The sequence below is a fragment of the Heptranchias perlo genome, chromosome 5 (assembly GCF_035084215.1).
Source record: "Heptranchias perlo isolate sHepPer1 chromosome 5, sHepPer1.hap1, whole genome shotgun sequence".
Taxonomy (NCBI): Eukaryota; Metazoa; Chordata; class Chondrichthyes; order Hexanchiformes; family Hexanchidae; genus Heptranchias; species Heptranchias perlo.
This window is the reverse complement of record NC_090329.1, coordinates 69,765,592-69,791,583: the sequence shown is the minus strand read 5'-3', so window position 1 is coordinate 69,791,583 and position 25,992 is coordinate 69,765,592. Positions and strand designations below refer to the sequence as shown.

At 43.4% G+C, this 25,992-nt stretch overlaps 1 protein-coding gene across 1 annotated transcript in view; it reads left to right on the top strand.

Annotated features, from left to right (window-relative positions):
* The first annotated feature begins 3,904 nt into the window (after window positions 1-3,904).
* The window catches only part of LOC137321416 (protein LEG1 homolog), a 33,858-nt gene continuing 11,770 nt past the window's right edge, over window positions 3,905-25,992 (top strand). The window contains exons 1-4 of the mRNA XM_067983800.1: window positions 3,905-4,159; window positions 6,021-6,107; window positions 14,168-14,352; window positions 20,111-20,247. Of these exons, the coding sequence (XP_067839901.1) occupies window positions 3,994-4,159; window positions 6,021-6,107; window positions 14,168-14,352; window positions 20,111-20,247 (575 nt within the window). The 5' untranslated portion in view covers window positions 3,905-3,993. The remainder of the gene's footprint in view (window positions 4,160-6,020; window positions 6,108-14,167; window positions 14,353-20,110; window positions 20,248-25,992) is intronic.

Sequence of the window (25,992 nt, the reverse complement as noted above, 5' to 3'; positions counted from 1 at the left end):
ATCCTTCTGCCAATCATCTTAAATCTATGTCCTCTAGTTCTTGAACTCTCCACTAGGGGAACAGGTACTTCCAGTCTACTCTATCTGGGCTCCTCATAATTTTGTACACCTCAATCAAGTCTCCCCTCAGCCTCCTCTGCTCCAAGGAAAACAACCCCAGCCTATCCAATCTCTCCTCGTAGCTGCAATTTTCAAGCCTTGGCAACATTCTTATAAATCTTCTCTGCACTCTCTCCAGAGCAATTACATCCTTTCTGTAATGTGGTGACCAGAACTGCGCACAATACTCCAGCTGTGGCCTTACCAGTGTTGCTTTTGTATTCAATACCTCGGCTAACAACGGAGAGCATTCCGTATGCCTTCTTCACAACCTTATCTACCTGTACTACCACCTTTAGGGACCTGTGCAATTTTATACCTACCCAATTTTATGCTCCATTGAAGATAATAGAACATAAAGAGGCGTCCGACCCAAACCCGTCCCCTGCCTGCCGAGTGGGTTAGGTTAAAATAGCCCCCGTGATCTCTGAAGGGAGTCATTACTAAGCTGCCCTTACTCTGAATTACTGTCCATAATGGTTTCAAATAGCTTGTATGTTAAAGAATTGGCTGGAAAGAATGTCTGAGTGAAACTAACGTATAATGGAATGGTAAAAACATAAGTTATTTGTAAGATAGTTAAAATATAAGGTTAAATTTGATGAATTTGTGCTCCCACATATATCGGGAATTCAAGTGCAAAGATCAATGGACCCTGCAGGATTTATACATTTACCAAATAGTATGAATTTTTAATTTACTGAACAATTCTGCCATAGACCTTGGACTCCACTTCACAGAGTTGAATTTAAGTCGCTGCCAGTGGGAAAAATAGCAGCTGTTTGATTTCACAACAGTGAGCTGGCCTAAAGTTTAGAGATTGTGCTGACAGAATGGGAGAGATGAAGGTCATTCAGAGAGAAATAACAAAAAAAAGAAAGAGTAGGAAAAAATTACACTGAAGAAAGAAAGATCATAGAAAACACCTCCTCGTTAGTATGGACGTGAATTGGTCAAGGTTGTTTTTAAGTTACTTTTGTCATTCATCCTTCACTCCCCTATATGAATGAAATCTGATTATCCATCATTGCTAGGAGCAGCAGCTAATAAGCTCTTTCAAAAATAAGTTTGTAAAATTATTTCAATAGTTCCTAGAATATAGACGATTTTAGAAATATTTATGGATACATCATTTAACAATGCATTACATCAACTCTTTAAATATTACTCACCCAAGAAATAAATCTGACACAAAACTGGGTTCCATTGTGTATTTTGTAAGTGTACATCCTTAAAAAAACTCTCCCTTTAGTGCATCTCTAAATGAGATCTTGATGTCACTGAAAGATATTTGGCTGTGGTCTTGTAGAATATAATATACAACAAATAAAGGAAGTTAAACTTAAAGTTCCTTCACTTCTGCTTTACAGCTTTTTGCGTGCATCAAGGTGAAGATATCTACACTGAAGAACAGAACACTTTCCCACTTTGATCATGCAGGGCAGATCTAGCATAGCCACGTTCTGAGTAAAGCTCCCTCTGCTTTGCTCAACGTCAACCGTAGGAAAATACCTCGACTTAGTGGCAGCACTCTTACCTCTGAGTCAGTTATGATTGCTTTGTGGGACAACTGCTCGGTGCAGAAAAACAGAGGGCAACACTAATATTGAAGATGTTGGCTGTACTGTACTGTAATATCCCCCTGATCTATCTAACTATAAGGATTGTTGGTTGAGGGTGTTAATGACATGTCCTATTATGGCTGGTTATGGCAGTTCCACACTATACCTCTCCTCAGATTTTGTCCCTGGGTGACATGGGCATGTCATGAGCCATGGCTGCAGGGCATATCCTTGTCCAGGGTAAAAGAAAAAGAAAGAAAGACTTATATTTATATAGCGCCTTTCAAGACCTCAGGACATCCCAAACAGCTTTTCAACCAATGAAGTACTTTTGAAGTGTTGTAATGTAGGAAACGTGGCACCCATTTACTCACAGCAAGGTCCCAGAAACAGCAATGATATTGACCAGATAATCTGTTTTAGTGATGTTGGTTGAGGGATAAATATTGGTCAAGACACTGAATAGGGCCATGGGATCTTTTACATCCACCCAAGAGGGCAGACAGGGCCTCAGTTTAATATCACATCCAACATTGCAGGATTCCCTCAGTACTGCACTAGAGTATCGACCTGGATTATATGCTCAAGTCTCTGGAGGGGGACTTGAACCCACAACCTTCTGACTCAGAGGTAAGAGTGCTAACAACTGAGCCACAGCTGACATACATAATTCAGTTCCTATGCTTGCAGATCACCATTCATGAAATGGTAGCCTTTCTTTTCATGAATGGAATGGTATTGGGGGTAGGAGAATATATGGTTACATGGGTGCAGTCAATTATGCCTGACACTTGTGTGAATTCTGTCTCACAGGAGGCCCCATTCTTGCTGCTGGTTGTTTTCCATAGGAGAATTGATTAAATCACTCCCCCTGGTGAACAAGGCATCAGTGGCTTGCTTGATAGAGTGTGCACTGAAGACTGGGAGATGTGACAATAATCTGCATTTGTCACATAAAAGTTCAACACAGCTGTAACCTTGACAGCTACAAAGACAGAGATTATTGACTTATTCATGTTGCCAAGCGTTCCCCTTATCCCAAAGCCACTCCATTTAACAGAAAAGCTACCATTCCATCTCGCCAAGTGCAGCAAAGATAGCCTGATCATGTGCAAATAAGTGGTGGCATAAGTATATGTTTGAATGGAGCACCTAAGGTGCAGACGCACCGGTCCTGCATGCTTCCTCTGCTCATCCTCCTCCTCCATAACCTGCAAAAAGAAAGGTATGCCCATAGGGATTATAATAGCTGCACGCTACCAAGCTGTACAGTCACAGATTAAAAATGTACTACAGCTTTAAAAAGCTGCCAGGAAGGCTGAGAGAAGTTCCCCTAACTTACTTTGCCCAATAAGACCAAAATATTTCAGAAACTAGGAGATATAGCAAGCAGAGCAATGTGCCTTTAACAACAAGTGCACAACTGAAGGGAACAGGCTTCCTGTGCAGCACTCATTTTATACAGCCACTTAGCCTATCAGACACTAATTAGGCCTTGGGATCATATTAAGGAGACTTTCTCTCATTTATATTACATTTAGCCCTTCGATGAGTCTTTAAAACAGTTCACGCACAGGTTCTAAGTGCTCAAATCACTTCTACATTGCATTACGGCCGAATTTATAAGCCCTTCTTTTTACCTCTAACAGGGTAAGATTCCAGAAACTACCCATTATCACCTCATCACTAGCATTACTTTTATTACTTAAAGTTTAGAGTGAAAGATTTATAATTTTACCAATGATTTTCATGTTGCAGGTAAGGTATTACATGGCCTTTATGTACATATATATCAAGGTTCCTAACCTGTATCCATGCCAAATAACTACTTTCCCTAAACTGATGATTTTTGAGGTGTGTTCTATTCTCTATTAGAATGTTATCTGATAATAGTTTCTCTTTCTTGCATTAGTAAATCATATAGGTTTCTTAGTTTTGCAGTCAGCATGTAATGTCTCTTAAGGATGTTATAGCTCATATTATATGTATTTTCCAATTGTATTGATTTGTTGTTAATTAAGCTGTCACATGAGTGAGGCTGAAATCTATTAACATCACTGGGAAAAGAAACACTTGTGAAATAGTTTAATTGTTTGATAACTCATGTCCAATGTATACAGAGGAGACTGCAGAGATTATATAAAGAGAATTGAACATTTGTGTGAAGTCATCCAAAATGGCAAGGCTTACTTTAGTTTGCAAAGCATTTGCCATTGTGCTTCTTTTACTGATACATTCTTCTATTGCAGACGGACAGGAGAGAGTGAGAGGAAGTAGTGATTACCCACCACTATGGGATAATGTCCCTGATTCATTGGACAGTTTTGTTACCATGAATAACAAAACTGTTATTAATCCTTGGAATTATCTAGAACGAATGGGAATGTATAAAATATTACTGAGTGTGACAGCTAAGTACATGAATAATTTCGGACCTGGCAATACTGGCAATGTGCTGTGGGGTCTGCCTTTGCAACACGGCTGGCAATTTAAAACAGGTATGAGATTAATTGAATGATTTACCCTTGTGCAAACTTCATGTCGTATTGAGTAATTTTAATAGACTGTGTATTAACAAATGTTATTTTAAAAATGCAATTTTATATAAAAAATAATAAAGCCTGGGTAAGATTCTAAAGTTTAAATTATTACCTTATGCAGAGCTTATAGTGTCCATGCATGTAGTTTGTGGGGTGTTGGAGCACTAATTAGTATGGTGCCTGTAGGGCTAATTCTACCATTGTGAGTTACAGTAGTGCTGTTTTTAACTGTTTAGATGGCTAATTCCTTTGAAATGAGAACATTATAGTTTTAATGCAACTTGCTTGTTACTTATTTAGTTGTACCAAAACATTTGTAATTTATTTTTGTTACTTGCTGTTGGAAAAATATTCAGTTTATAACAATTTCAAACTTGGCATAGTTGTAAGGCAAAACAAATACTTTACAAAACACGGGGTAAATTTTCACCTTTATTGCTCCCAGCGTAGAGCTTCATATGCTGGGAGTGCATGTCAGGAATTCAGTTGCATTCCCACCCAAATTCCCAAAATGCAACGCTCTGAACACGGGGTGCTAGAGGCAAAACTTTACACTAAAACCTATCTTAACAGAATTACAGTGGTATCGTTTTTAATATTTGAAACAAGTTTGCATTAAAAGAAGATTGCGTGATGCAGTAGATTAAGCATTCTATCCTTTCAACTCTAGGATCTGGTTAAATTGAATGCAAACTGATAGGAACAGGAGTAGGCCATTCAGCTCCTCGAGCCCGCTCTGCCATTTGATAAGATCGTGGCTGATCTCTGATCTAACGCCATATACCTGCCTTTGGCCCATATCCCTGATCAGATGAAAGTTTCCTGTTATTGTAGCTGTAAGGATCCAAAGTGAAATAAGTTTGGACAATATAATCCAGTTCCCAATGGGGATGGACCTATAGTTAAAATAATTTAATACAGGATATTACTACACCAATGCCAATAATGCAGTACTAACTTGCAGTTTTATTCCAAGGGCACTAGTCTGGCTTGTATGGGAAATCAAAAAGCCATACTTGTGTTGGGGAGCATCCTTCTGAAGTTGAGATTAAAGCATATTGTTGTCGCAGAGTAGGAAGAGCTTTACCCTGTGTGCTATACATGACCTAGGATTGACATAGAGTATAAAAATGAGAGCTGATTCTGTGATCCTGTCAAAAATGGAGCAGGAATCGCTGCACTCCTGTAATCTATTGCACAATTGGAATGGGCAGCAGATCGTATCAGATTCAGTGATGCCAGCTCATTATAACAATTTGAATACGTTCCCGTCTATTTTCTATAAGTGCAGCGAGTGCAATGAATGGAAGTGGGTGGGGAATTATAGGAGTTGCAGCCCTTTAATAGCTGCTGCTCCATTTTAACATAACTAGTTGCTTTGGCTGTTTTGAAAACCAGCGGAGCAGGGGCTCCCTAAATGGTCACATAGACCATACATATATTCCCAATAAGACATATTCTCAGGGACAAGAGAGGGAAATTTGGAACCATGAGTATCCCTAGGGAGATCTCACACACTTTATCAAATGGTTACAAAGAATGATTGACAGGTTTGGGATGAGATCATCTGGCCATCCTTTTCAGCTCTGGTATGTTGTACAGGGAGCGAGGACAAGGAAACAACTTAGATTTTTTTTTAAAATTGTGAATATTTTCTTATCGTTATCATTTTCAATGAGGTTAGGAATAACATTTACATGGTTTCTGAATTGTTCTAAATGCCTTTTGGTTAGAATAACCTTAATATTATTAACCCTGAGGTAGAATGGTACAGAAATGGTACATCGGTGAATATGACCACTATGTCTTGTTGTATTAGGTAGATTAGCAGATCCATCCAATGTATCAACCTGTGGCCACAAAACTGGTGACTCACTTTGCATCTCTACAAGAAGTTGGTGGTCCTGTAAGTAATAAGATTTATTGACTGCTTTAGCAAATATGTATAAAATAATTATTTATTCTGTGGTTGCTGCTGTTATTTTCACACTCCTCTACTATTTCATATTAAACCTTTTTGTGAAATTATCAATTATAATTCTGAGTAACCGTATTACAGGAATTAGTCAAAAACCAGTCAGAGTATTTTGTAAACTACTCCTAGCAGTTTTATCTGTACAGTCCCAATTTGTCTAGCATGCCTGATGTTACCAGCCAAACCAGCATGGCTCCCCAGCCCTCATGACTCAGTGTTAATCAGTCTTTTTGCTGCACTGAAATGTTCTGCTTCCCAATCATCCCTATCTATCTCTCTATGCCCCAATCCACCCATCCTAGCATGAATGGTTTAACACTGCAGAGTGCAGAGATAATTGGATGTTCGAATACCAATTGATGATTGACATAGTTGATGTTGATGAGCAAAGGAAGAGATACTTTAAAGTACAAATATTTTTGAAAAGTAACATTAGTATGGTTATGCATACTTTGTAAAATCAGTGAGGGATTATGTTCATAGCCCTCAGCAATCAGACCAAGACACATGTCATTGGGATGTCAGGACAAACCATCTGGACAAGCTGACATTACTTTTTATGCATTTGGTTTGGGTGGATGCAGATTATTCAGAAAAGCTGCACTTTGTTCATAGAATCATAAAACTTGCAACACAGAAGGAGGTTATCCAGCCTACCATACCTGTGCTGGTGCTAGCTCCAATGTGGAGCGATCTACTGAAATCCCATTTCTCTGCTCTTTCGCCCTATCCTTTTAAATTCTGCCTTTTCAAATACTTATCTGATTCCTTTTCAAATGATTGTACAGACTCTACGTCAATAGCCACTTGCAAAAAAGCATTCCATGTTCTAATAATCTTATGTATGCAAAAAACTCTTCTACTTTCCTCTTTTATTCTTCCATTGATAATCCTGAGGCTGTTCTCAATTTTTGCCAATTTATTAGCCATTATTTAGCCACTCAAAATCTTTCAGAATTTTGAAAACCTCTAAGGTCCCAGTACTGGGGAAAGAGAGAGTTGTTCTGTTGGGACGGACTACACCTGAACCATGCTGGGACTAGAGTTCTAGCTAATCGAATAACTGGGGAGGTAGATAGGGCTTTAAACTAAATAAGGTGGGGGGGGGGTCCTGGTGGAGAGAACTCTACAATGCTAAAGAGAAAAGACAAGGAAGCAGTGCAGGAAAGTGATTGGGGTAAGGAAACTCAGATTGTGTCAGGAAGGGATAGAGCATACAAACAAAAGAGTGCACTAACAAATAGGGTGTGGGTAAGAAAAAATGGTAATAAGACAAATAGGTCCATACTACAAAAAATGTTAAGATATCTAAAAATGTTAAAAAGACAAATATGAAGGCACTGTATCTGAATGCACGAAGCATTCGTAATAAGGTAGACGAATTAACAGCGCAAATAGATGTAAACGGATATGATATAATAGCAATTACAGACACATGGCTGCAGTTGACCAAGGCTGGGAGCTGAATATCCAAGGGTATTCAATATTTAGGAAGGACAGGCAAAAAGGAAAAGGAGGTGGGGTGGCGCTGGTGGTAAAGGATGAAATCAGAGCAATAGTGAGAAAGGATATTGGCTCAGAAAATCAAGATGTAGAATCAGTCTGGGTGGAGTTAAGAAGCACCAAGGGGCAGAAAACACTGGTGGGAGTTGTCTATAGGCCTCCAAACAGTAGTGGTAATGTAGGGGGTGGCATCAAACAGGAAATTAGAGATGCATTTAACAAGGGTACTACAGTAATCATGGGTGACTTTAATCTGCATATAGTCTGGCCAAACCAAATTAGCAATAATACTGTGGAGGATGAATTCCTGGAGTGTGTGCGAGATGGTTTTTTAGACCAGTACATTGAGAAGCCAATCAGGGAACAGGCTATCCTAGATTGGGTATTGTGCAATGAGAAAGAGTTAATTAATAATCTTGTTGTGCGGGGTCCTTTAGGGAAGAGTGACCATAACATGATAGAATTTTTCATTCAGATGGAAAGTGAAGTAGTCCAATCCAAAATCAGGGTACTAAATCTAAACAAAAGAAACTACGAAGGTATGAGGAATGAGTTGGCTATGATAGATTAGGAAACTTCATTAAAGGGCATAAAGGTGGATAGGCAATGGCTAACATTTAAGAAACAAATGCATGAATTGCAACAATTATACATTCCTTTCTGGTGCAAAAACACAAAAGGAAATGCGGCCCAACCATGGCTAACAAAAGAAATTGAGGATAGTATTAGATCCAAAGAGGAGTCATCTAAAATTGCCAGAAAAAGTAGCAAGCCTGAGGATTGGGAGCAGTTTAGAATTCAGCAAAAAAGGACCAAGAGATTGATTAAGAGGGGAAAAATAGGGTATGAGAGTAAACTTGCAAGGAACATAAAAGTGGACTATAAAACCTTCTACAAGTATGTAAAAAGAAAAAGATTAGTGAAGACAAATGTAGGTCCCTTATAGTCAGAAATGGGAGAATTTATAATGGGGAACAGGCAGAGCAATTAAACAAATACTTTGGTTCTGTCTTCATGGAAGAGGACACAAATAACTTCCCAGAAATGCTAGGGAACCAAGGGACTAGTGAGAAGGAGGAATTAAAGGAAATTAATATTAGTAAAAAAATAGTGCTGGAGAAATTAATGGGACTGAAAGCCAACAAATCCCCAGGACCTGATAATCTGCATTCCAGAGTACTAAATGAGGTAGCCATGGAAATAATGGATGCATTAGTTGTCATCTTCCAAAATTCTATAGATTATGGAACAGTTCCTGCAGATTGGAGGGTGGAAAATATAACCCCACTATTTGAAAAAGGAGGAAGAGAGAAAACAGGGAACTACTGACCGGTTAGCCTAACATCAGTCGTAGGGAAAATCCTAGAGTCCATTATAAAGGATGTGATAACAGGACACTTAGAAAATATCAACAGGATTAGACAACGTCAACATGGATTTATGAAAGGGAAATCATGTTTGACAAACCTACTGGAGTTTTTTGAGGATGTAACTGGTAGAATAGATAAGGGAGAACCAGTAGATGTGGTTTATTTAGATTTTCAGAAGGCCTTTGATAAAGTCCCACGTAAAAGGTTAGTGTGCAAAATTAAAGCACATGGGATTGGGGGTAATATACTGGCATGGATTGAAAATTGGTTAACAAACAGGAAACAGAGAGTAGGAATAAATGAGACTTTTTCGGGGTGGCAGGCAGTGACTAGTGGGGTATTGCAGGGATCAGTGCTTGGGCCCCAGCTATTCACAATATATATCAATGATTTGGATGAGGGAACCAAATGTATTATTTCCAAGTTTGCTGATGACACAAAACTAGGTGGGATTGTGAGTTGTGAGGAGGATGCAAAGAGGCTTCAAGGCGATTTAGACAAGTTGAGTGAGTGGGCAAATACATGACAGATGTAGTATAATGTGGATAAATGTGAAGTTATCCACTTCGGAAGGAAAAACAGAAAGGCAGAGCATTATTTAAATGGTGATAGATTAAGAACATAAGAACATAAGAAATAGGAGTAGGCCAATCGGCCCCTCGAGCCTGCTCCGCCATTCAATAAGATCATGGCTGATCTGATCCTAACCTCAAATCTAAATTCATGTCCAATTTCCTGCCCGCTCCCCGTAACCCCTAATTCCCTTTACTTCTAGGAAACTGTCGATTTCTGTTTTAAATTTATTTAATGATGTAGCTTCCACAGCTTCCTGGGGCAGCAAATTCCACAGACCTACCACCCTCTGAGTGAAGAAGTTTCTCCTCATCTCAGTTTTGAAAGAGATTTTGATTGGGGAATGTCGACGTACAAAGGGACCTGGGTGTCCTTGTACACCAGTCACTGAAAGCAAACATGCAGGTGTAGGAAGCAGTTACGAAGACAAATGGTATGTTGGCCTTCATTGCAAGAGGATTTAAGTACAGGAACAAGGATGTCTTACTGCAGTTATACAGGATGTGGAGATGCCGGTGATGGACTGGGGTGGACAAATGTAAGGACTTGCACAACACCAGGTTATAGTCCAACAGTTTTATTTTAAATCACAAGCTTTTGGAGCTTTCCTCCTTCGTCAGGTGAGTGAAGGGTTCTAAAAACGCATAGCATATATAGTCAGAGAACAATGCCTGGTGATTACAGATAATCTTTCCAACTGCCCCCTATCAACCTCGGCTAGGAAGAAAATGTCGTCGATGTATCTGGTGTATAGCGTTGGTTGGAGGTCCTGTGCAGTGAAGAAGTGCTCGAACTTGTGCATGAAAATGTTGGCGTATTGGGGTGCGAATTTGGTCCCCATGGCTGTTCCGTGTGTTTGGGTAAAGAACAGGTTGTCGAAGGTGAAGACATTATGATCCAGGATGAGTTGTAGGATGGCGTCTGGAGATTGGCTGTTGTTGGTGTTGAGTACTGAGGCTGTTGCAGTGATGCCGTCATCGTGGGGGATACTGGTGTAGAGTGCCGAGACGTCCATCGTGGTGAGAAGTGTTCCTGGTTCAACTGGTCCATGGGTGCTGAGTTTTTGTGGGAGGTCTGTAGTGTCGCGACAGAAGCTGGGGGTTTCCTGTACGATGGGTTTCAGGATGCCCTCGACGTATCCAGAGAGGTTCTCACACAGGGTTCCGTTGCCTGATATGATAGGACGTCCGGGTGTGTTGGCTTTGTGTATCTTTGGGAGGCAGTAGAAGTCTCCCACGCAGGGAGTACGTGGGATGAGAGCGCGTAGGACGCTTTGAAGGTCTGGATCGAAGGTCCTGATCAGTTTGTTGAGCTGGTGGGTGTGTTCTTTGGTCGGATCTGCGGGTAACCGTCTGTAGTGTTCCTGGTTGTCCAGTTGTCGGTATGCTTCCTTGCAATAGTCCGTTCTGTTCTGTATGACGATGGCTCCTCCTTTGTCAGCTGGTTTGATGACGATATTGCGGTTGGTCTTGAGAGCGTTGATGGCGTTGCGTTGTGCTCGGGTGACATTCTGGACTGTCTTGTGAGTGCGGCTGATGAATCTGGCGTTGATGCATCTCCTGACAGCTTGAGCATACATGTCAAGCTTAGGGCAGCGACCCTCCGGAGGAGTCCAATTTGACTTTCTTCTTCGGTTGCTGTACTGCGGATCCCTCTGTCTGCTGTTCCAGATCGTTGATTGTCTCATTGGGTTCGCTTCTGAAATCTTGGGATTTGTGGAAGAATTTCCGGACCCTCATTCTCCTGATGAATTCCTCTGTGTCCGCTGCGAGACTAGTGGGGTCCATTTTGTGGTGGGGCAGAAATTGAGCCCTCGGCTGAGAACTTCGATTTCATCTGATTGATGATGGACTTCCCTGTGGTTGCAACCGTGGTACCGGGGGAGGCTTGGTTGATGCTGGTGGTGATGCCAAGTTTCTCAAGCTTCCTGCTCTTGGTTTTCATGTAGGCAGTGTAGTTCCGTTGCCTCGTCTGTTTGGCGGTATCTCGTAGCTGGTCTGCTGTGTCCTGAGTACAGGTTGAGGGTATGGACTCTATCTTGGTTTCGAGGTTGCGGTGTCTGCTGTAGAGTTGGCGTACGAGATGGTTGCGGAGTGTGCGAGAGGTACGACAGCAGAGTCTCTCAGCGTAGTCTGAGTTGTATGTCGACTTGAGTGGGTTCATGATCTGTAGTCCTTTCGGGATCTTGTCTGCTTTCTTGCAGCTCTGTAGAAACTTGATGTCTGTGTCAATATGCGCGATCTTCTTGGAGATCCTCTCCACTGTGAGCCGGCAGTTTGTGGTGTCGATAGTAGCCATGATATGGAGATGCCGGTGATAGACTGGGTGGACAAATGTAAGGACTTGCACAACACCAGGTTATAGTCCAACAGTTTTATTTTAAATCACAAGCTTTCGGAGCTTTCCTCCTTCGTCAGGTGAGTGAAGGGTTCTAAAAACGCATAGCATATATAGTCAGAGAACAATGCCTGGTGATTACAGATAATCTTTCCAACTGCCCCCTATCACACCTCGGCTGGGAGACGATCACAGCAATCAAGGGTGTCATTGGTGTTCAGGCAGTTATACAGGGCCTTGGTGAGACCACACCGGGACTATTGTGTGTAGTTTTGGTCGTCTTATCTAAGAAAGGATATACTTGCCATAGAGGGAGTGCAGCAAAGGTTCACCAGACTGATTCCTGGGATGGCAGGACTGTCATATGAGGAAAGACTGGGACGACTCGGCCTGTATTCTATGACTCTATGACTCTATAAATGCTGGAATATGGGATTAGAGTAGACAGGGCTGATGGCCGGCGTGGACACGATGGGCCGAAGGGCCTCTATCCGTGCTGTATAACTCTATGACTCTATGTATTCACCAAAGTTTAGAAGAATGAGAGGGGATCTCATTGAAACATATAAAATTCTGACAGGGCTAAACAGACTGGATGCAGGGAGAATGTTTCCCCTGGATGGGGATCCAGAACAAGGGGTCACAGTCTCAGGATATGGGGTAGGACATTTAGGACTGAGATGAGGAGAAATTTCTTCACTCAGTGGGTGGTGAACCTGTGGAATTCTCTACCACAGAAGGCTGTGGAGGTCAAGTTACTGAATAAATTTAAGAAGGAGATAGATCAATTTCTAGACACAAAAGGCATCAAGGGATATGGGGAGAGAGCGGGAACATGATATTGAGGTAGAGGATCAGCCATGATCATATTGAATGGTGGAGCAGGCTTGAAGGGCCGAATGGCCTACCCCTGCTCCTATTTTCTATTTTTCTATGTCCCTACTTAACCTTCCCTGTGCCAGTGAAAAAAGCCACAATGTTTCAAGGCTATAACTTCACATTCTTGGTGTTCTAATCAATTTATGTTATACCTATTCCACAGCTCTAAAAAGTAAAATTCATCATTTCTGACCAAAGTGAGCACAGCTGGAATGTAGGGCTACAACACCAACCCACCAATTCCTCACCTGAATTCTTTTACCTGCTGGGCGTTCCCTGCAGGATCAGTGAATTTATTCTTAATATACTTCCTGTAATGGCACCCTAATAACAACTTGCATTTCTATAGTGTCTTTAATTTCTCAAGGTGCTTCATACAGTTGTGAGGAAAAACAGACATCAAGCCAAAGAAGGACTGATTAGGGAGGTAATCAAAAGCTTGGTCAAAGAAATGTGTTATGAGGAGGAGAGGTTTAGGAAGTTAATTCCAGAGAGTGGCATCTAGGTCGCTGAAGACGAAGGGATGCACAAAATGCCAGAGCCAGAGATATGGAGAGTTTTAGGTGAGGGATTGTAGTGCTGGTGGAGTTTACAGAGCTAGGATGGGGCAATGTCATAAAGGGATTTAAACACAAGGATGATCGTTTTATAATTTGAGGTGCTGGGGGACTGGGAGCCAATGTAAGTCAGTAGAAAGTGGGGGACTTGACTCTTCCAACGCTCTCCTGGCCAGCCTCCCATCTTCTACTCTCCATAAACATGAAGCCTTTCAAAACTCTGCTGCTCATATCCTAACTCGCATCCTGTCCCGTTCACCCATCATCCCTGTGCTCGATGACCTACGTTGGTTCCCAGTCCAAGAATGCCTCAATTTTAAAATTCTCAACCTTGTTTTCATATCCCTCCATGGCCCCGCTCCTCCCTATCTCTGTAACTTCCTCCAGCCTTACAACCCTCCGAGATCTCTGCGCTCCTCCAATTCTTGCCTCTTGCGCATCCCCAATTTTAACAGCTCCACCATTGGCGGCTTTGTGCCTTTAGCTGCCTAGGCCCTAAGCTCTGGAACTCCTCCCTAAACCTCTCCATCTCTCTACCTGTCTCCTCCTTTAAGATGTTCCTTAAACCTACCTCTTTGACCAAGCTTTTGGTCACCTGTCCCAATATCTCCTTATGCGGCTCTGTGTCAAATCTTGTTTGATAATGCTCCTGTGCCTTGGGATGTTTTACTATGTTAAAGGTGCTATATAAATGTAAATTGTTGTTGATGGGTGAACAAGTCTTGGTGCAGGATATGGCCTTTATATATTTTTGTATCCATTCTTGTATTAGGTATGAATTACTATCTGTCTACAATACCATTTCTGGGAGCAGTTGAAGCAGGCTTCTTTGCGGAATGGCCTTTTGAAATAGAAATCTTGCCTCCTGAAGAGCACATGGATGATTTTTGTTACAGTGTAGCTGACTGTCATGTATTGATCCCTGATATAATGGCTAAATGGAGAACGCTTTTTCAGGTATGCTGATTTTTCAAGTTATTAGAACATGGCACATATTCAAATAATTATTGTGGCAGCTACAAGGAGCAGGAACCGATCGTAATTTGTTCAACATGAACACTGATTAGAAAGATCGTGGCCTCGAAATTGAATCACACCATGCCCATTTTTCAAGCATTAACTGAGGCCTAAGTGTCCAATATAGTGGGAGGTGCATGCGCGTCTGTCCCACTCCAGAAGAGCAGCACTCATCATATTGGATCAGGCACCTGTAGGCATCCTGGGCACGTGCTAGAAGTATTCAGAAAGCTCATTATAATAAAATAAGGGTCCTATGCTGGTGATAAGACCCTTTTGTGAAATTGGTCTGCCCCAGTGCCTGACTCACACGTGATAAACTTGCCCAGCAAAAGATGGCATTAACAATCAGCAAGGACCCTGTAAGAGTGCTATTTAAAGGGCTCATCACACTCCATACAGATCAGTTGCTGCTTTGTCCTGTTCGGCTGCTGGTCAACTCCTGGGCCTTTTTTTTTGCGGCTATTTTCTGTTCCGCTACTGATTTTGAGTTCAGTATACATCTTTTTCTTCATTATTGTCTGCCTTACAAATATTTTATTTCACTCATGAGTGGTCTGTTGGGTCGGCCTTTGGGGCTGGAGGAAGTGAGGAGGAGCAGCAGCAAAGTAGACAGCAGCGAGCAGGAGCATCTGGGCGGAGAAGGAGGCTGAGGCATGAAGCGGATCCTCAGGGAACACTTTTAATACCTCAACATGCGTGAGGAGCAACGTGTGAGGCACATGTGCTTTAACATGGAGGCAGTAATAGAGCACTATCAGCTAATGCAGCCACAGCTGGAGCCTCAAACCATGGAGCGCACTGCCTGTGGCTGTTGAGGTCACTATGGCCCTTAACTTTTATGCCACAGGGTCATTGCAGGCTGTAGCAGTTAACATCAGTGAAGTCTCGTTGTTCGCTGCTACTTCAGAGAGGTGACTGCGGCTTTCTACTCCAGGAGAAGCACTTGCATCGGCTTCCCCATGACCAAAGGAAGCAAGACAAGAGAGCACTTGCCTTTGCATGCGTTGCAGGCTTCCCAAAGTTCAAGGGGATCCTAGACTGCATTCACATTTTCCCGCATGCTCCCCATTAAAAGCCTGGCATCTTCCTCAACATAAAGGGATACCTCTTCCCTCAGCATCCAGCTTGTTTGTGATCACAGGGGTGGGTGGCAGGGGAACAGGCATGCTGTCACCCTGAGCAAGGACAGCAGGTGCATCTCCCACGGAGCCAATGCCACTCTCTTGGGACTGCGCCTCAACACTCCCAGTGCTCTGCGCAAGAACAGAGTACGGGAGTGATGTGACGCTTTGGAAGCCTCTGTTAGCGCTGACCCCCAGACCCAAGATGGCAGCAGTCTGAGCTTCCATGAAAGCATTGTGAGGTCCATGGAAGCTGTCAGCGCTATCACGAGAGGCTCCATCATAGTGGACTCCTCTGACGCTTGACCGCATGGTCACCATGCTCTGTGTGAAGCCCTCACACAAGTAGGAACTGGACTCCTTCATGCTCACAACCATTGTATGAAAGTCCACTGGCAGCCATCCCAATGCACTTAGAATTTCCTGGTATATGCCTTCTACAGTAGTCTGGGCCCTCAGACAACAGCAAAGTTCTCTGCAGCAGGGCTAGGATGCGATCTAATTACATTATTTTTGTTAGGTGAGGGTATTAAGGGTTAAGGGACCAAGGCGGGTAAATGGAGTTAAGATACAGATAAGCCATGATTTAACTGAATGGCAGAACAGGCACAAGGGACTAAATACCCTACTCCTGTTCCTATGATCTCTCCCTCCAGCAAGCAGTCTCCTGTGCCTAGATCCCCTGCCCTAGATAAGCAGAGTGTGTCAGGAAGGGACAGAGAGTTTAATAGGAATAGTGCATCAATGAATAAGATCAAATCAGGGAAAAATAGTAAAAAGTTAATATTAAAGGTGCTTTATCTGAATGCACAAAGCATTCGTAACAAGATAGACGAATTAATGGCACAAATAGAGATAAATGAGTTTGATCTAATAGCCATTACTGAGACATGGTTGTAGGGTGAACAAGGTTGTGAACTAAATATTCCAGGGTATATTCCAGATTAGGTGATCGCTTTGCTGAACATCTCCGTTCAGTTCGCAAGCGTGACCCTGACCTGCCAGTCACTTGCCATTTTAATTCCCCATCCCACTCCCACTCTGAACCCTCTGTCCTTGGCCTCTTACACTGTTCCAGTGAAGCTTGACGGAAGCTCAAGGAACAGCACCTCATCTTTCAATCAGGCTGCTTACAATCTTCTGGACTCAACATTGATTTTAATAACTTCAGATCATAACCACTGCTCCCATTTTTTCAGACAGCAGGTGCTGGTAATGGTTCTGTTGTTGCCATTTACAGCTCCTCTATGCCGATCTTTTGTTTCTTTACTTGTCCCATTACCACCCTCCTTGCCTTGCACCATCATCCCTTTTGTCATTTAATCGCTCCTGCCCTCCACCCTATCAGAGACCTTCCCTTTTATTCTTCCCTCCTCTCCCCTTCCCCCCACCAAGAAGAGTAGCAAGCCTGAGGATTGGGAGAGTTTTAGAAACCAGCAAAGGATAGCCAAAAAATTGATGATGGAGAAAATAGAATATAAGGGTAAACTAGCAAGAAATTTTTTAAAAATTGTAAGATCTTCTACAAGTATGTAAAAAGGAGGAGAGTAGCGAAAGGTCCCTTAGAGACTGAGACAGGAGAAATTATAATGAGGAATAAGGAAATGGCAGAGACGTTCAACAAATATTTTATCTGTCTTCACAGTAGAAGACACAAACAACATACCAGAAATAGTAGGGAATCAAAAGTCTAATGAGAGTGAGGAACTTAAAGTAATTAATATTAGTAAAGAAAAAGTACTGGAGAAATTAATGGGTCTAAAAGCCAACAGATCCCCTGGACTGATGGCCTACATCCTAGGGTTCTAAAAGAGGTGGCTGCAACGAAAGTGGATGCATTGGTTGTGATCTTCCAAAATTCCCTAGATCCTAGAACGGTCCCAGTGAATTGGAACGTATCAAATGTATCAGCACTATTCAAGAAAGGAGAGAGCAAGAGAGAGAAAACAGGAAACTACAGGCCAGTTAGCCTGACATCAGTAGTCGGGAAAATGCTGAAATCCATTATTAAGGATGTGGTAACTGGGGGCTTAGAAAATCATAATATGATTAGGCAGAGTCAACATGGTTTTATGAAAGGGAAATTATGTATGACAAATTATTAGTTTTTTGAGGATGTAACTAGCAGGGTAGATGAAGGGGAACCAGTGGATATAGAATATTTGGATTTTCAAAAGGAATTTGATAAGGTGCCACACAAAAGGTTATTACACAAGATAAGGGGTCATGGGGTTGGGAGTGATATATTACCATGGATAGAGGATTGGTTAATGGACAGAAAACAGAGAGTAGGAATAAACGGGTCATTTTCAGGTTGGCAGGCTGTAACTAGTGGGGTATCGCGAGGGTCAGTGATTGAGCCTCAGCTATTTACAATCTATATGCAGGGACGGAGTGCAATTTATCCAACTTTGCTGATGATACAAAGGTAGGTAGGAAAGTCAGCTGTGAAGAGGACACAAAGTGTCTGCAAAGGGATATAGAAAGGTTAAGTGAGTGGGTAAGAAGGTGGCAGATAGAGTTTAATGTGGAGAAATATGAGGTTATTCACTTTGGTAGGAAGAATATAAAAACAGAATATTTTTTAAATGGTAAGAAACTATTAAATGTTGGTGTTCAGAGGGATTTGGGTGTCCTCATACAAAAAACACAAAAAGTTAACATGCAGGTACAGAAAGCAATTAGGAAGGCAAATGGTATGTTGGCCTTTATTGCATGGGGGTTGGAGTACAAGTGTAAGGAAGTCTTGCTACAACTTTACAGGGCTTTGCTGAGACCTTAGCTGAAGTATTGTGTACAGTTTTGATCTCCTTACCTAAGGAAGGATATACTTGCCTTAGAGGCAGTGCAACGAAGATTCACTAGATTGATTCCTGGGATGAGAGGGTTGTCCTATTAGGAGAGATTGAGTAGAATGGGCCAAATTCTCTGGCGTTTAGAAGAATGAGAGTTGATCTCATTGAAACATATACGATTCTGAGAAGGCTTGACAGGGTAGATGCTGTGAGGCTGTTTCCCCTGGCCAGAGAGTCTAGAACTAGGAAGCATAGTCTCAGGAAAAGGGGTCGGCCATTTGGGACTGAGATAACAAGAAATTTCTTCACTCAGAGGGTTGTGAATCTTTGGAATTCTGTACCCCAGAGGGCTGTGGATGCTCAGTCATTGAGTATATTTAAGGCTGAGATCGATAGATTTTTGGACTCTATGGGGATCAGGCAGGAGAGTGGAGTTGAGGTCAAAGGTCAGCCATGATCTTATTGAATGGCGGAGCAGGCTCAAGGGGCCATATGACCTATTCGTGACCCTATTTCCTATGTTCTTATATTCTAGCTCCTCCTCTTGAAGTGCCACTGGGGCCTCAACATTTTCTGCACTTCAATCAGTGAGAGGGACAAGGGTTAGCTTTTAGTCTGAAAGGAGAGTGGAGAAAAATGAAAGGCTTCTGAAAGCAGCTGCAGTTTGTCATCGTGTGTTGGGGGCGAAAGAAATGAGGAGGGGAAAAAAGAATGTGAGGTGTAAAGAAAACCCGTGGGTCATCTCCAGTGTTCCCACTCACTACGGCCATGACTTGCCCCCTGCCTGTGATATCGAGGAAGTCCTCCTTGAGTAGGGAAAGGATGGGCTCAGTCTCTTCCAGCTGCCGCCTGCTCCTTTATGTTGTGAATAACCTTGTCCTGCAAGAAAGAAGGAATGTGTTAATGTTAGCCTTATCAGAATGTGCCTATCATGGTCAAATAGTTCATGTGAGGTGTGGGGAAGTCAGGATTCCAATAGTGCTGAGAGTAGGAGGTGCAGAGTATGTAAGGAGGTGGAATGAAGTGTGATGCAGTGATTGTGGAGGAGTGTTGAGTAGTGGGGCTGCAGGTAGTGCAGGTGTGAGGAGAGAGTAATTGAGCTGAGAGGTAAGATTCTTACCTTGGCAATCCTAGTGAGGTCATTGAACTTTTTTTTGGCTTTGCAGCCACATCCTGGAAGCTAAGCCCCTTCCATTCATCTCTTTAGACACCTCTTCTCGCTCTCTTCAGAGGTGTTGTCTGATGGGCTATTGGCAACCAGGGGGAACAGGACCACCCTTCTTCGGTGACTGCCTGAACCAGGGTCTCCAAAGCTGCATCGGAGATGCAGCCCTATCTAGTGCTCTTGCAACCCATGTATGCCAGTTCAACGCAGTTTCCTGCTCCCTGCAGCTCCTCTTTAAGAGGCATCAGTGACGCACAATTTCCGGCCCCCTCAAACAGGGTGGCTGCACACCTGCCTCATTACCATGAGATCCCATCACCAATTTCCCATGGCCCCTGTGACCACACAAACAGACGCTTGCAGCCCTCCCCCTTCCCCCCTCCCTACCCCATGTATCTTGTTGCAATTTTTTTGCTTTTGATACCAGCTGCAAGGTAAGATCTTTCTAATCTGTGTCCATGCTGAACTGAGAATGTTAAACAATATTTGACAAGCTCTCTCTCAGTTTTGTGTAGTTCCCACATTTGTCTTAAACTAAGATGAGCAAAAATGGAACTGCTTAGATAGGCACTTGGCATTTATTTACAAAGTTACTTTTTTTTAAAATTTAACAGTTTCTGAAAAAAACAAAGGATTTTTCTAAAAACAAGCTGTTACCCACCATCTCACCAGAAGAGGATAAGGTTTGGCATCATGTATGGAAAGCACATGTCGCATCAATCGAAGCTGCACTTCCAAAATTTTCTGAGAGGTTTTATTTAATATCTTTTATATTGTTAATTATTTGTCTTCCTGATTCTACTTTCTTTGTCTGGTGAACAGGGTGGCTTTTCTTCAGCTCCACGTAAATTGTCTTATCTCCGACTAGTGCTTTACCAGTACTTGTTCTGGAGAGGGTTGTGCCTCAGTGCAGCAGATGAATGCACTGAGCTTACCTGTGTACAACGAGGGTCTCTTGCACCCCATAATGCATGGTGCAGCATCATAGGCAATTTTGAGACTGGGTGCATGTTTGAGGGGGCTGAAAATTGTGCATTCTCACTCACTGTTCAGAAGCTGAATGTAGGACATGACCAGAATGTATTAGAACATAAGAAATAGGAGCAGGAGTAGGCCATACGGCCCCTCGAGCCTGCTCCGTTATTCAATAAGATCATGGCTGATCTTTGGTCTCCACTCCACGCACTTTCCCGCCTGATCCCCATATCCCTTGATTCCCCTAGAGTCCAAAAATCTCTCTATCTCAGCCTCGAATATACTCAATGACTGAGCATCCACAGCCCTCTGGGGTAGAGAATTCCAAAGATTCACAACCCTCTGAGTGAAGAAATTCCTCCTCATCTCAGTCTTAAATAGCCGACCCCTTATCCTGAGACTATGCCCCCTAGTTCGACTCGCCAGCCAGGGGAAACAACCTCTCAGCATCTATCCTATCAAGCCCCCTCAGAATCTTATATGTTTCAATGAGATCACCTCTCATTCTTTTAAATTCCAGAGAGCATAGGCCCATTCTACTTAATCTCTCCTCATAGGACAATCCTCTCATCCCAGGAATCAATCTAGTGAACCTTCGTTGCACCGCCCCCAAATATAACCTGTCTATATCCCTTTGCAGACTCCTTGTGTCCTCCTCACAGCTTACTTTCCCACCTACCTTTGTATTGTCAGCAAAGTTGGATACATTACACTCGGTCCCTTCATCTAAGTCATTAATATAGATTGTAAATAGCTGAGGCCCCAGCACTGATCCTTGCGGCACCTCACTAGTTACAGCTTGCCAACCTGAAAATAACACGTTTATCCCTTCTCTCTGCTTTCTGTCCATGAACCAATCCTCTATCCATGCTAATATATTACCCCCCGACCCCATGAGCCCTTATCTTGCATAGCAACCTTTTATGTGGCACCTTATCGAATGCCTTTTGGAAATCCAAATATATTACATCCACTGGTTCCCCCTTAGCCTCCCTGCTAGTTATATCCTCAAAGAACTCTATTAAATTGGTAAACACAATTTCCCTTTCATAAAACCATGTTGACTCTGCTTAATCATGTTATGATTTTCTAAGTGCCCTGTTACTACTTCCTTAATAATGAATTCCAGCATTTTCCTGACAGCTGATGTCAGGCTAAATAGCCTGTAGTTCCCTTTTTTCCCTCTCCCTCCTTTCTTGATTAGCAGTGTTAAATTTGCTACCTTCCAATCTGCTGGAACCGTTCTAAAATCTAGGGAATTCTGGAAGATCACAACCAATGCATCCACTATCTCTGCAGCCACCTCTTTTAGAACCCGAGGATGTAGGCCATCTGGTCCAGGGGATTTGTTGGCTTTTAGACCCATTAGTTTGTCTGGTACTTTTTCTCTACTGATATTAATTGTTTTAAGTTACTCTTTCTCATTTGCCCCTTGGTTCCCCAATATTTTTGGTATACTTTTTGGTATGCTGTGAAGACAGATACAAAATATTTATCTCTGCCATTTCTTTATTTCTCATTATAATTTCTCCTGTCTCAGCCTCTAAGAGACCCATGTTTACTTTTGCTACTCTCTTCCTTTTTACATACTTGTAGAAGCTCTTACAATCTGTTTTTATATTTCTTGCTAGTTTACTTTCATATTCTATTTTCTCCCTTTTTAATCAATTTTTTGGTCATCCTTTGCTGGTTTCTAAAACTCTCCCAATCCTCAGACTTCCTACTCTTCTTGGCAACATTATAAGCCTCTTCAGGTGTGTTTCCTTCTGGCTGCAACCCTCCAGCATTTATCTGTCATCTGCACGGCAGAATTGGTGTGGAATGCAGTACATTTTGAGTTGGCCTTATTGTATCATGTCACATGCAGGCATTGTAAGGATCTGCCTTCATACTGCGTCCCTCTACCACTTCTGTTATCTACATTATATGCTTCATTCCCAGGGTCTGTTCGGACTTTCTGTCATCTGTTCTCATGGAGGCAAATATGCTGCATAGGATAGGGACATTTAATTGAAATATCATTTCTAACCATACAAAGGAGTAGGATTCCTATTTGTGCATGGGACTTCACGTTTGCAACCTTGGCATCCTATTTGATCCTGAGCTGAGCTTCTGACCCCATATCCTCTCCACCAGCAAGACCATCTATTTCTACCTCAGTAACATCGCCCGTCTCCGCCCCTGCCTCAGCTCATCTGCTGCTAAAATCCTCATCCATGCCTTTTGTTACCTCTAGACTCGACTATTCCAATGTTCTCCTGGCCGGCCTCCCACCTTGCACCCTCTGTAAATTTGAGCTCATCCAATACTCTGATGCCTGTATCTTAACTCGCACCAAGTCCCATTCACCCATCACCCCTGAGCTTGCTGACCTAATTGGTTCCCAGTCCGGGAACTCCTCGATTTTAAAATTCTCATCCTTGTTTTGAAATCCCTTCATGGCTTCACCCCTCCCTGTCTCTGTAACCTCCTCCAGCCCCACAATCCTCCGAGATCTCTGCGCTCCTCCAATTCTGGCCTTTTGTGCATCCCCAATTTACTTCACTCCACCATTGGCGACCATGCCTTTAGCTCCCTAGGCCCTAAGCTCTGGAATTCCCTTCCTAAACCTTGCGCTTCTCTATCTCTCTCTCCTCCTTTTAAGACGCTCCTTAAAACTTACTACTTTAAACAAGTTTTTGGTCACCTGTCCTAATATCGACTGAGGTGGCTCAGTGCCAAATTTATTTTTGATAATCGCTCCTGTTTTTTGATAAGCACCTTGGGACATTTTACTACAATAAAGGTGCTATATAAATGCAAGTTGTTGTTGAGCGTTGCACACGAGGAACACGTTGGAATCTTGTAGCTTGGTAGCCAAAATTCTTTGGGGGGAGGCCAGGGCGGGGGTTAAATTGGATAACCCCCGAAAACGAGCGTGGGGATCGTGGTTCCTGATTAACCGGCGCCCATTCATTGTGATGCAGGCAGCACATTAGATTGGTGTCGCCTGGTGGTTTCCATGATTCCTACGTGCAGCCAGCGCTACCCGGCCTGTTCATTGGCTGTACGCGTCAGCAGGGGGGCCCGATGTCGTGAGTGGCTAGCGCTACTTAAAGGCAGCCTCCATCTCCTTAAAGGGGAGGTGCATTGTGGCTGCGAGAAATGGTGGGAGTCATTTGAAAACTGAATCCGATACTTTGAGGAAAGGCTGAACATGCGAGAGAGTGTGCACCAAGGTTTTCTGATGATGCACTGGAGGCCTCAGTGCAAGAGGTGGAGAGACATCCCGTATCCGCAGGGAAGCAGGAGACCCTCGAGACATATGCTCAGGAGGCAGTGGGAGGAAATAACGGCGGAGGTAAATGCCAAGAGCATAGTTCCATGAACATGGATGCAGTGCAGGAAGAAGTTCAATGATTTGATACGAGTTGTCAAGGTGAGCGAGTTCAATCTTCAAATGGCCTATCCTACCAACTGCACCACTAGCCTCATCCACTGCTCAATTCACTACACCCCCATTACCCACCGACCAACAATCTCTATCAATAGCACTCAACTCTTCAAATCATATGGTTTGCCTCACTCTCCCACACTTAGCACTGTTGCAACCCTTACACTCACAGCTCACACACACTGGCAGCTATTCAACCATGATAGCCACATCACCCAAACATCTTGCAGGACACTCACTGACATACTTCCCTCTTTCTTGCAGGAGAAAGTGACACAGAACAGAAGGCAGTAATGAACAACTGGAGGAGGACAAGCGCGCCTACATGTCTTAACTCCCATGGAGGAGACAGTGCCTGCCATCTTGGGAAGGGGCATCACTGAGACTGTCGCCACTGGTGGCGCTGGAGGGATCGATGATGAGGGTCTTTGCATACCTAATCCTCCATCTCTCGTCCCACTTCTCCCTCATCCCACAATCTCTTCTGACTCACAAGCTGCAGATGGTATTAAGCACGCACTTCTTACTTTCTGCTCTCCCCTCACCACAACCCAACCCTTGTCCCTTTTTCATTTCAGATACCCAAGAACGGGAACTTTCCCAGTTAGAGGAGGAAGAAGACCGTGATGAAGAGACAACTTCACTCAATCTTACACTCGCAGCCACCATCTGAAGAGACTGACACTGTGCATACTTTAGAGGCTAGGATAGAGGTGGGATCCGCACGTGGTGAGACACCGGGCACAAGTGTGCAGGAGCCACAGTGAGGTAAAAGGATACCGCAGGTGCCAGCTCGCTGAAGGACAAGGTCACACACTAGTTCTGCCGCAGAAGAGTCAGATGAGGACTTCGATGGCCTAGGCTACAGAAGAAGGCTGATGGGTGTACACAACCAAATGCTTGGGGCACTGGAATGCCTGCCAGAAAGCCTGCGCACAATGTCAAGGAGAATGGAGGAGTCCAGCTCCAACTTGGCACAGGGCTTTGCACAGAGGTTGGAGCCCATCCTTTCCCACATGGAACAGATGGTCACCTCCATCAGCACACCTGATGCAGCGTCTGATGACTGATGTCACAGCTTCCATCAAAGCTCAGACTGCTGCTAATGTAGCTCTGGGTGCCACTGTTGAAAGGGGCATCCAGGGCGTCAGAGCAGTCCAGCAATCTGTCCTCCAGCAGATCACCAGGGATTTCTGCCGCCCCAGAAAAGTGGTAGTGGAGCCATGGAAGTCGAACCTGCTGTCCTCTCTCAGGGTGACAGCATTCCTACTCCCACTCCGCCAATGCCCTTCCTGTTGCCCGTCAGCCAGCCAGGCCAGACTGCTGCAGCCCAGGCCAAGATGGTTCAGTCTGAAACCAGGCCCTCTAGGCCCAGAGCTGCTTGTGGCCATCCTCCAAGGCCCTCTGCAGTCTCCTCAATTGAAGGTAATCAGCCTTCCACCTCCTATACTGCAGCCACAGGGGAAGCATAGGAAAGGTAAAGGCACATGAAAGATAGGCACTAAGGGAATGCACAAGTGTGATTAAATAATGCATACAAAATGAAACTAATGAGTGGATTGATGAATTTGAATTTGGCTTTGCATTTGGTGGCGGTTTTTATTTCTGCAGTGAACTGAGGAAGGAACCAATGTGTTGTCAGAAGGAGGACAATGTGATGGTCAGTGAGAGAGGAAAGGTAAGGAGTGTTGGACTGATGGTGAATGGAGAGGTGTCGTTGAGATTACTAGTATCGCTCATGAATAATCTGATCATGTAGAGCCCTGGTAGATAGGGCCTGTCTACATTGTAGTGTCTCTTCCTCTTCTATTCGTCCTCCTCCTCCTCTTCCTCGTGCTCCTGCTCTTCAGCTTCTCGTCTGATAAGTGGTGGCAAGGGTTGTTCCCTCATAATGGCCAGGTTGTGCAGCATGCAGAATACGACCACAAATCTCAATACCCACTCAGCTGAGTACAGCAGGGCACTTCCAGAGCAGTCCAGGCAGCGGAAGTGTTGCTTGAGGATGCCTATAGTGTGTTCTATAACGTTCCTTGTGGCAGCATAGCTCTCCTACTGTGCACATGTGCGTGGGTTCCTGACCAGAATCAT